General features: G+C 36.6%; 1 protein-coding gene and 1 long non-coding RNA gene across 2 annotated transcripts in view; both read right to left on the bottom strand.

Moving 5' to 3' along the window:
• Nucleotides 1–102, bottom strand: part of LOC109133123 — a 4,940-nt gene extending 4,838 nt beyond the window's left edge. The window contains exon 1 of the long non-coding RNA XR_002038213.1: nucleotides 41–102. This is a non-coding gene — a long non-coding RNA (uncharacterized LOC109133123). The remainder of the gene's footprint in view (nucleotides 1–40) is intronic.
• Nucleotides 5,980–8,230, bottom strand: LOC104789670 (putative F-box protein At1g67390). The gene is made up of 4 exons (XM_010515331.1): nucleotides 7,943–8,230; nucleotides 6,676–7,296; nucleotides 6,408–6,581; nucleotides 5,980–6,288 (listed from the first exon to the last, which is right to left on the bottom strand). The coding sequence occupies exons 1-4, from the start codon at nucleotides 8,228–8,230 to the stop codon at nucleotides 5,980–5,982; spliced, it is 1,392 nt and encodes a 463-aa protein (XP_010513633.1).

Genomic DNA, 11,719 nt, shown 5'->3' with positions numbered 1-11,719 from the left:
CCGGTTCCTACCGCTCGTTGTACTTTCGCTTCGACTCCACCTTCCTTATCGCATCACCGAGAATCCTTACCGCATCACCAAGGATTCTTACCGCCGCGTTGCCGAGAGTCGTTCCCGCAGTTTACCTTCAAACTCCGGGAATTGATTTCCGCATCGTCCGTACCGCGACCGAGACTGCTCGACCGAAGCCGAGACCAAAGGCCGGATCTCTCGATCCGCTCGTTCGTTTCAGCTCATCTCTCGCATCCACCGTTTGTTTCCTTACTGGATTCAAATCTCTGAGCTTTGTCCGAGGAAAGCCTCATCTAAATTCCTCGGCTCGAGAGAGTTTCGTTCCGTCCGTCTGCAGCGACCGTCCGTCCGTGCGACTCGGTAGACGACCGCGTCCGGCGGTCACATCAAGCACAGTCAAGCTAATGACTGAAAACAAGCGCTTAGTGGGAGGCAACTCACTCATAGGTTTTTCTTTTCCATCTTGAGTCATTTTTATTCTTGCTTTGAGTCAGTTTGAATTAGTGTTGAATTATGAACTTCTATCTATCATGTTGCCTTTAATCTTGTGTTTGAGTGATTATTAGCAGTGCTAACATCCAAGGATTGAGAGGGACACAAATTTAACATCAACTAACTATGGATTTATGGGCAGACTCTTTGCAGACGCAAAGAGTGTCGATCGATGCCACTAATGGTGTCGGTCGACACCACCATCACAGATGAGTAAATCCGATTTTTGTTCATACTTTCAATACTCATTCTTTTTTATTTTATTTTTCTTTTCCCAATCTTAGGCTTGATAACACTGGGGACAGTGTTGTTTAAGTCTGGGGGAGGTTATCTACTAACTATGTTTTTGTTTCTGAGTTTCAGTTGTGTCAGTCAAAACCATAAACTTTGAGTCAAACTTTTCAAATTTTTCTTTTTGTCTTTGGGAATTATGATCTTGACTAATGATTTCTCTTATTTGGCTAACACTCTAATGATTATTTGTTTATGCTTGATCTCAGAACTGAAGCTTAGAAAGACTATGAGCATTATCAACAATTCTGAAAGCACTTATTCAATGGATATCTGATTGATCTAACGTTGTGTCAACCTTTATCATGGATTTTAACCGGACTTAATCGCTTACTTTGGGGTTGGAAATTAGTGGACTAGACTTCTTCTTCGAGCCATACAAGACAGTGCAATTTTTCAAAGTATGTCTCCCCTCTCTCTTCCCTTTAGTGCTTTAGAAAAAAAAAAGAATAAAATATGAGATGATTTTGATCAGTTTAGAGAGGTAGGTAAATTACCTGTGACCTCATTGTTCTACTCTTGAGTCAAATGATCACACAAAACNAAACCGAGCCGACACTCAGACGCAATGCTCGGATCATCGCACTGTGCGCAAGTCCTCACCTGACACGCGTACCAAGCATTAGGCGAAGTCAATGAAGAGTCTTCCTACGCGACCAACTTCTTATCCGGAGTTTGCTCAGTAATGGGGAGTTTCAAGCAAGCTAGGCCACCGGAGATGGCCATTGATGGATCTTTTCACTCGGTATTGTTCATGACTACTTCAAGTAGTAAGCTCCAGCTGGGAGTCGCCTATACCGAGCCATCCTTCTCCACTCTTAGCGCCAAGGCCGTTACCGCACATGGTCCTATGGCGAAGTGTCCATTCAACTTTGGTGCGGATCAAACCTTTGTTTGGCATCCAGGAGAGTCTCAGCAAGCAACCACGGTTCATGAAGGGATCCGAGCGACCAGTGCCGCTGGCCTTACCGGGGAAGTCCTATCCTTTTCTCTTAAGGCCTTACTGTTTCCTTTTGATCCCGGTAAATTAAACCGCGGTTGGCCTTTTGATGCTGCTGATTTGGGTTTTCCTTTTTGATCCAGGTGATGAGCAAAGTTTTGAGGCCAAAACTTCTATAAGAGGGAGGGAATGATGTGATCACGGGATCGACCACTCGGCCGTGAACACTCGATTCTCTCGGACGTCTCTCAACCACCTCTCGGACAACACTTGGACGCCTCTCGGACACTTATCGACAACTTGGAACCGGCCTTCCTAGTGATGCGCGGTACCAACTAGTTTCCAAGGATCATCAAGGAGGAGCAAGTAAAGTCATCTAATGGGCTTTGCAATCCAAGCTTCAACCCTCACACCAATGGCTCATGGCTAGCATCACCACTTAAGAGCCTTGAGTTGCGACCAGCTTTGGGAAGCTTAGTTCGCGAGTCTTCACCATCGCGCAAGCGTGAAGACGCCCCTAAGTCATTAGAAGGAGCTGTACTCTTTTCCCTACTTTGGGTTTGTCCCAATGGGTTTACCAAAGAGGTTTTAACGAGGCAGCGAACTCTAGTGCATCTCCACTTCGTTCCCGCTTGGCTCATGACTTGGAAACAATCATTGACAAGTTTAGGAGCCAAGGAAGTGAAGATCCTATCACCGCGTCCAGCCAATGACGTGGCTTTTCTATCTCTCTCCCTTCCCTTCCTTTGAATTTCTTCTTGAACCTTCTATGACCGTTGGATTGGTCTTTCCTTTGTTTTACTTTTGCTTTTGCTTTATGGCCAAGTGTAAGGATGAGATCCTGGCCGCGTGTCTAGGGTTTTAGAGTCTCCCATTTGTAAGCCTTCCTATATAAAGGCCTAAACCCTCATTGTAAAAGGCAGACTTGAAGTATTGAATTAAATTTCACAAGAGAGAATCTTGTTCTTGTCTCACCTCTCTCCTTAGTCCAAGTCCGGGACTTGACTACCGAGAAACCCTAGCCGATCTCGAACCGGGTTCGACATCGACTAGTTGACCGTATCACGGGCCGAGCCATCTCCCGTGTGTCGTCGCATCAAACCACCTTCGCGTCCCTCTCTACCGTATCACGTCCGGTTCCTACCGCTCGTTGTACTTTCGCTTCCACTCCACCTTCCTTATCGCATCACCGAGAATCCTTACCGCATCACCAAGGATTCTTACCGCCGCGTTGCCGAGAGCCGTTCCCGCAGTTTACCTTCAAACTCCGGGAATCGATTTCCGCATCGTCCGTACCGCGACCGAGACTGCTCGACCGAAGCCGAGACCAAAGGCCGGATCTCTCGATCCGCTCGTTCGTTTCAGCTCATCTCTCGCATCCACCGTTTGTTTCCTTACTGGATTCAAATCTCTGAGCTTTGTCCGAGGAAAGCCTCATCTAAATTCCTCGGCTCGAGAGAGTTTCGTTCCGTCCGTCTGCAGCGACCGTCCGTCCGTGCGACTCGGTAGACGACCGCGTCCGGCGGTCACATCAAGCACAGTCAAGCTAATGACTGAAAACAAGCGCTTAGTGGGAGGCAACTCACTCATAGGTTTTTCTTTTCCATCTTGAGTCATTTTTATTCTTGCTTTGAGTCAGTTTGAATTAGTGTTGAATTATGAACTTCTATCTATCATGTTGCCTTTAATCTTGTGTTTGAGTGATTATTAGCAGTGCTAACATCCAAGGATTGAGAGGGACACAAATTTAACATCAACTAACTATGGATTTATGGGCAGACTCTTTGCAGACGCAAAGAGTGTCGATCGATGCCACTAATGGTGTCGGTCGACACCACCATCACAGATGAGTAAATCCGATTTTTGTTCATACTTTCAATACTCATTCTTTTTTATTTTATTTTTCTTTTCCCAATCTTAGGCTTGATAACACTGGGGACAGTGTTGTTTAAGTCTGGGGGAGGTTATCTACTAACTATGTTTTTGTTTCTGAGTTTCAGTTGTGTCAGTCAAAACCATAAACTTTGAGTCAAACTTTTCAAATTTTTCTTTTTGTCTTTGGGAATTATGATCTTGACTAATGATTTCTCTTATTTGGCTAACACTCTAATGATTATTTGTTTATGCTTGATCTCAGAACTGAAGCTTAGAAAGACTATGAGCATTATCAACAATTCTGAAAGCACTTATTCAATGGATATCTGATTGATCTAACGTTGTGTCAACCTTTATCATGGATTTTAACCGGACTTAATCGCTTACTTTGGGGTTGGAAATTAGTGGACTAGACTTCTTCTTCGAGCCATACAAGACAGTGCAATTTTTCAAAGTATGTCTCCCCTCTCTCTTCCCTTTAGTGCTTTAGAAAAAAAAAAGAATAAAATATGAGATGATTTTGATCAGTTTAGAGAGGTAGGTAAATTACCTGTGACCTCATTGTTCTACTCTTGAGTCAAATGATCACACAAAACTTGGAAGCGAGGGATAGGTAAATTACCGATGACCCCGGTATTCGCTTACACCTTTGATTATAAAAAAAAAATTTGGGAGTAATCAGCCCTTTAGAAGTGAGAAAAGGGAGAGGAAAGGAGATGTATGAAGAATGTCTTGGCCTGAAGAGAGTCTATATGCCACTGATCAATACACTTAAGGTAAGAATTCACCTCATTTGTGCTTTAATATTGACTAATGAGATGACAATGGAAATTTCAGAGATTCCAAAGGATTGTGGGATTTGAGTAAGGAATGTTGATGCTTATCATGGTTAAGTATAAGAATTAAGTTCTTGAGTCAGGTAAATGAAGAGTGTGAATAAGAATCATCATGCAGTTGAGTGAGTTCCCTGTTTTCAAACCTCTTTCACATGCCTAAGCTTATGTTTTGTTTGAGGGCAAGCAAAGACTAAGTCTGGGGGAGTTGATATATCATGGTTTTTGTGATTTTTAACCATGATATAAGGAGTCTTTTAGAGTCTTTTGATTTGTTTTCTAGGATGTTTTTGAGTCTTTACAGGTTTTATAGGATTTTGGCATGAAAGGAGCAAAATGGAGCAATTTGGATCGTTTTGGAGCATTTACTCAAAGAAGTCAATTTGGAGTCTGATCAACTGACCAGTGTCGATCGACGCTTGATCGACACTGAAAGGAGCATCGATCGACATCCAGTCCAAACCGACGAGAGAGCCAAAAATTGGAAGATTTACAATTTAGCCCAAAGTCTTCCATATTTGCAACACAAGTCCCATACGTGTTTTAGGAAATATAAATAGTATTTTTAGGTTTTCCAAACCATGAAGTTGTATTCTATCAAGTTTTATTTTTCCTGCAACCCTGAAAGATTTTTGAGAGCTATTGGAGAGAGATCTGAACTCTTTGAGAGAAGAATTTCTAAACTCCTTCTTACTCTTTTAATATCTATTGCTTATTATTCAGAATTACGTTTTGTTCTTCATTGAATATGTCTGAGTAGTTTGCTTGTTAGGTTCAGGGTTTTTTATAGGGTTTTTATGAATTATTAGATCTGTTTATTTAGGATTCATTATCTATCTAGATCTTCATCTTAGGTTGTTCTTCATATTAATTCTTGATTGATCACCTAGAATTAATACTTTAGGAAAATAAACTGATATGAGAATATAATTGTTTTCCTGATCAAACCTTTTGATGAGCAAAATTATTTCTTGCAAAAAGATTTGATTTAATAATTTTGTGAACAATCTAAACCTGATTTTTAACCTAGAATTTTACAAAGAGATTTGGATTTTCTGGTTTTAAATTTAGATATTATTTGCAGGGAGAACTGATTTAATTTACAAAAGTGTTTAGAGTTCTAGATCTGTTCTTAATTGCTTGAATCCTATTTATTTGTTGATTTAATAATTTGTAATTTCCTGAGAAATTCCCTAGGCCTAGCTTTTTGATTTTCTGAATTTACAACAACTTTTATTTAATATTTTGCATTGTTATTTCAATTCAAATTAATCTGTTTAGCATAATTATAAAACTCTATAATTTATTGTGTAGATTTGAGTTCTTGTGGAATTCGACCCCTAAGTACTGCAGTAATCTATTAATTTGAGAGAGTAGCTCTAGAGATTAATTTGAGCATATCAAATTGTATTTTATTTTTTCATTTAAACTTAACAGGCAACAGAAAATGGAACTATAGAAAGGAAGAAGAAAACAACATGATTTATGTTTTTATCAAAAGACAAGATTTTGTCACATAGGACTAGATTCAAACCATCATAAGCATTCAATATCGAGATTTTCGTTACCCTTTGGAAGTTTCTTTAGTTCGGCGACTGCTGCTTCTATATCTAACTTCACCTTTTCAGTAACCGAATGCGTCATGAACATCATCTTCTTCGTCACGGTCCCTTGCGTTATAAAACGCGAAGCTAATGCAAATTGTTTATTATTCGTACCGCGGAATTGATACATCCACACAGCTTCCACGCGAAAATCAGCATTGGGAAATAAGTTTTCCTCCCAGTTTTTCTCTTGTGTTCCACCAATCGAAGACTCACCTTCTTCCTTAGAAACATTCTTAACCTATATATACAACAACATACATAAACATGCTTTGGATTTGATACCTCCTAATCAGGCATAAGTGTTGACGGAAATAAAACATCAAATCTAACTAAAATTGAAGCATAAAATGTTCGTACCTTAAATAATATAAAGAGACCTAACATTGTTCCATTCCATGCGGCTAAAACATTTCGCAACATCTCAACTTCTTTCCAATTCATTACATCCACGGACACCGCCAAATATTTATGCTGCTGAAAAAAGTTAGCATCTCTACCCACCAAGAACTTGTCCCCAAGATTTTCTATCTCCTTCAATTCATATAAACAAGTTAAACATGTCAAACAATATATAAATGATATATATATATATATACATAAATATAGTGCAAATGCTTGTACTTACCCGAGCTTTACATGAAATATTATAGGTCATGGTTTTAAATCTCCCCTTGTTTATAGACCCATATTTTATAGTAAACAAAAGTCTAGGGGCATTGAAGACGATGTCACATTTCCCATCAAAACGGTAGTCAATGGAGAAAATATCCAGAAGAGGTGCATACACCTCAATACCATCAACATTAGAGCAAGCCACATGCAAGAGCTTTAGGTTATTGTTACGAATCTTCAGGCAAGCCCTCCCGTTATCCCACATGACATCAAGCACCAGCACCTTGAGAGAGGGGCACGATGCAATAATTGTGTTTAACACGTCAACCTCAATAGAGATTTTTTCAAGTTTGAGAATCATGAGGTTATAACATCGGTTGAAGGCATATGCGGTTTTTAACTCGTATAGACATAGAAAGAGTGATGAGAGATATGGATGGGAGAATATATTTGGGGGCAAGTAGAGCTGATTGAATCCCCTACCATGAACATGAAGGTTTGAAAGTGAGAGAATCCTGGTATGTTTCTGAAGGGTAAGTAATCGAATCCACGTTTCCAGCACACCGTTGTGACATTGGTGATACTCATGTTTGATTGTGCAGCCCACCAGATGATCATCGTGATTGTTTATAACCTATAAGAAAACAAGATTATAGTGGTTTTAATAAACAACTATACACAAATACAAAAATATAAGTCGTCAGTACACACACACATATATATATATATATATATATATTAAAGATTTGAATATGAAGCTATAGTTATCATCACTTGTTAAATTCATTAAACTATATATATATATATATATAATATCATGTAATTAACTATATGAATCCACCAAGAGATTGTATTATTAGATTTTCATTAAATCTTATAATAATGCATCTCCAATCTATGCTCATCTTTTCAAATCTATTGATCAATGCTCAAAAAGAAAAAAAATGGTGCGAAAAACCGTTGTTATCACAACATTTTAAGATAAAACCCCATATAAAAACACTTCACCTAAAGATAAACATGTTTGAACTTTTGTAATAAGAAAATTTATTGTGGTTTTTTACAAAAGTCGTAGAAAAAAAAATCATAGAGTAAACTTTTTGTTGTCTTTTCCATCATGGATTATCTGAGATTGTTGCTTGGCTCTAGTTGTCTAAGTTTTTCGTATTGTATAAATATACAAGTGTATTACGAACAAAAATGTAATCATCAATTTAACCATCAGTACCATGGTCAAACAACAATAGAGAGAGAATACTGGAAAATAGAGAGAAAATAACCTTTGTTATTTCTTTGGCAACACGATGAGAATGATCGGTCAGATTTTCCATGTTGGTTACGATAGCATTTTGCATATCAAAGACGAGGTATGGAACCTTTGTCCATACATTCTTCCATCGTTTAGACAACACACTTGTCTTGATGACATCTTCTGTGACCAGTTTGTTTAGGATCATGGCCAACACATCATCTGGGAGTTCACTGATCCGGTCCTCCACCTTATTCTTGGATTTGGATGGACGATGAATGTGAAAGGTCTTTAGAATTGAGAGAGGGAAGCAACTCATGTTTTACTTTGAAGTACACTTAGAGAGATGATGTGGGTTGGATTAAAAATATGTGATAACAAGGATTACAAGTAGCCAAAATATATGGGTGGAATTTTTTTTGGTAATAAAAACCTAATTGATTTTTTAAAAGTTTTTATTTATAAAACTGGAAATAAATTAACAAATTAATGCATTCCTTATTATTTATAGAAGAAAATCTTTTTTTGGTCAAACTTAAAAAAAAAAGAAATATGATAACAAAATATGGAAAAACCAAAATAAAGACTNAAAAAAAAAAAAAAAAAAAAAATAAAGACGTTACTAAACCAACTTTTTGATTGCAAAATAATTCTTCTTCGTTATTAGGATTTTACTTGGTTTAAGATGTAATTAGGCTTAAGTATAAACGAAAAAGCATCGCATAGGCTGGGCTGTAACAAAAAAAACCTTATGCATTAAACAGAGATCCCTTTATGATAATAGTAGAGATTTTGTCAAATTTGAGAATTATGAGATTATGCCATCGGTGGAATACATGTAGGGTTTTTAAATCGTATAGACATAGGAAGAGTAATTCAAGATTTGGATGGGAGAATGTTTTAGGGGACAATAAAAGCATATTGACCCACCCTACAATTAACATGAAGGTTTGAAAGTGAGAGAGCCCTCGTATCATCGTATGTTTCTGAAGAGTAAGTATGTAATCGAATCCAAGTTTCGATTACACCGTTGTGACATTGGTGATATTGGCTATAATCATATTTGATTATGCAGCTAACTAGATGATCATTGTGATTCTTTATAACTTTAAAGAAAAGTAAACTTCTAGTGGTTTCGATAAATAAAAAAAGAATTGATTGTGAAGCAATTGTTATCATCACTTTTTTTTTTTGACCTCAATTGTTATCATCATTTGATAAATTCAATAATCTAAAAGATATATATACATATATCAATAATATCATGTAATTAACTATTTGAATCAGGCAAGCGATTGTATTATTAGATTTTTATTAGATCTTATAATAATGCATCTACAATTTATACTCATCTTTTCAAATATACTGATAAAAAAAAAATTGAGCACGAAAAACCGTTGTTATTATCATTTTTTGTTGCATGAGTTAAAGATAAAAACCCATATAAAAACACCTATCCCATTTTTTTTTGTTGTCTTTTCCATCATGGATTATTTGAGATTGTTGTTTGCCTAAGATTTTCATATTGTATATTAGTATATATACAAGTGTATTTGATTCCAAAATGACTTTCTCTACAAATCAAAATGTAATCATCAATTCAACCATTAGTACTATATGGTCAAACAACAATCACTACAAAAAACACGGTAAGTTACGTCATTTATAATCATGGTTAATGTCGGTTGTCTAATGACTCCAATATATTGGCGTCGGTTTGGAAACCGACTTCTCACGACCCGACGCTAAAATTAATAATTTCGGTTATAGAACTGACGTTTAGTTTAACGTTAGAATATTTGCGTCGTTTTCATAAATTTAACGTCAGTTTTATTGTGACTTTAATTAGTGTCACTCATGCAACCGACGTATGTGCAGTGATTATTTGATTATATTATATTCCAATTTATTTAATACATGACAACTATAAATAAAAATTCATTAAAAATATTGATCTATATAAAAGTCAGATATTCGAACATGATATCGTTTTATATGGAATGTATCTCTGTATAAAATTTCCTAGTAGCATGGATACAATCTTATAAGTTATAACAAATACAAGAGATGTTTATTACTGTAGTAAACCTATACTCTCTAATAGCATCAATAGCATATGTTATCAATGTTTGCTCTATTGTCTCTCCCCATTTCTTTGCAGCTTTCCACATTCTCTGGTGACTTCACTTGTCATTGGGACCCGAGGACATTGATATGATACGACTGTAATCGGATTAGAAACTCCACATCAGCTGATCACATTAGAAATTCAACACAATGCTTTCTACCTGCATCCTGTATATCCAACATCATTAACCTCTTTCTTTCTCAGTTTTCTTCTCTCATGATTTAATAAAAGAAAGTTCAAACACTATGGATGAAAAGGCTCTAGACAACGAAATCATAAATGCAAGAATACTTGCAAAACTGGCGACAGAATGCAGTGTATAAGTTCTATAGCAATCCCAAGAAAGACAAACACAAAGATTACTTAACAGTGCTAACAAATTACCAGTGTACTGGAGCTAAATGGGAGAAATTAATGAATGAATGAATGAAACACTTTACCTTATGGAACTATGGATAGGGGTCGAACGTTCTGAGGCAAGCTCGTATCCATTAGGATTGTCACAAGGAGGCTGAAAAATAGACCATCAGAAGAATCATTTTTAAAGTTTGAGAATGGAGAGAGTTGTTTACATATTTCCAGAAGAAGCACTGGAGATACTCGATAAGAAAATGAGCCTTACTTGGAACAACACTTTCAAGTTTCAGACTTTTCTTTGGACTGATAGAGAAATCTGGAAAAAAATAAAAGGAATAAAGTATAGAGTGTTAAAGAAACACATAATGTAAGTGGAAAACCTTTACTAAGGCTTGCAAAACAATGAACACATCCGAAACTTTAAAACTAAACCTCAAACTCATAATACAACATATAAAAGGAACAGACGACTAACCCTACAAATTCTTGCTTTATTGGAGACTAGCTTCCATTAGATCTCCCTCGTAATGCAATAGACAGATCAACAAACTTGTTCTATGTCTCTGACTCTCCTCATTCTAACAGAGTTGTGTTGTTATATACGATTTTCCACACTCACCTAGAAACACATATTAAAAAATTGCAAAGAACTTTGACAATCAATACCAAGTACTTCAAATATGTGGTATTTAGTAATTTGTACTTGCAAAAAGCCATAATATCCATTATTCATAGCTATGTCAACAGTTTGAGTAAAACACGACAACATATAGGAATCAACTCGAAAACAACTATGCATTATTCATCTTTCTACACTGAAATTGGAAATATAAATCAGTAAATGTTGAATTGAATGCTCTGTTTCAAATCAAAAGACTTACTCATGTTATGAATTCAAAAATTTGGGATTCGCCGCTGAAGAACCCTAGCCCCAAATGTTTCACGAATCCATCAAATCCTGAAACGAAACCTAAACGCACTGTTAAATTTGAACTACTTATTCAGAAACAAAACAAAATTCGAAAAAAATGTACCATACGAATACAAATCATCGATCACAAGCTATCAAAAAAAGCCGTCGGAGATAGAGAACGAAAACCTCGAATTTGAGTGAGATTTGTTCCTTCGATGTTGGATCTTAAACCTCGTGATAGGGATGATGATCAATTTCATCGCAATCGAAGAGCAAGCTAAGAAAAAATTAAGCGTTCTCCGATTTTCAGATTATGAAAAGAGATCTCCGATTTTGATTTTGTAAGGAAGAAGAAGATAAACACTCTATCGTAATTTTATTAATATTATTATTGATTAGTTAAACTTAAA

This window comes from Camelina sativa, chromosome 5, assembly GCF_000633955.1.
Source record: "Camelina sativa cultivar DH55 chromosome 5, Cs, whole genome shotgun sequence".
In the NCBI taxonomy this organism is placed as follows: Eukaryota; Viridiplantae; Streptophyta; class Magnoliopsida; order Brassicales; family Brassicaceae; genus Camelina; species Camelina sativa.
Note: the sequence above shows the minus strand (reverse complement) of the source record. Positions and strands in the feature narration are given on the sequence as shown.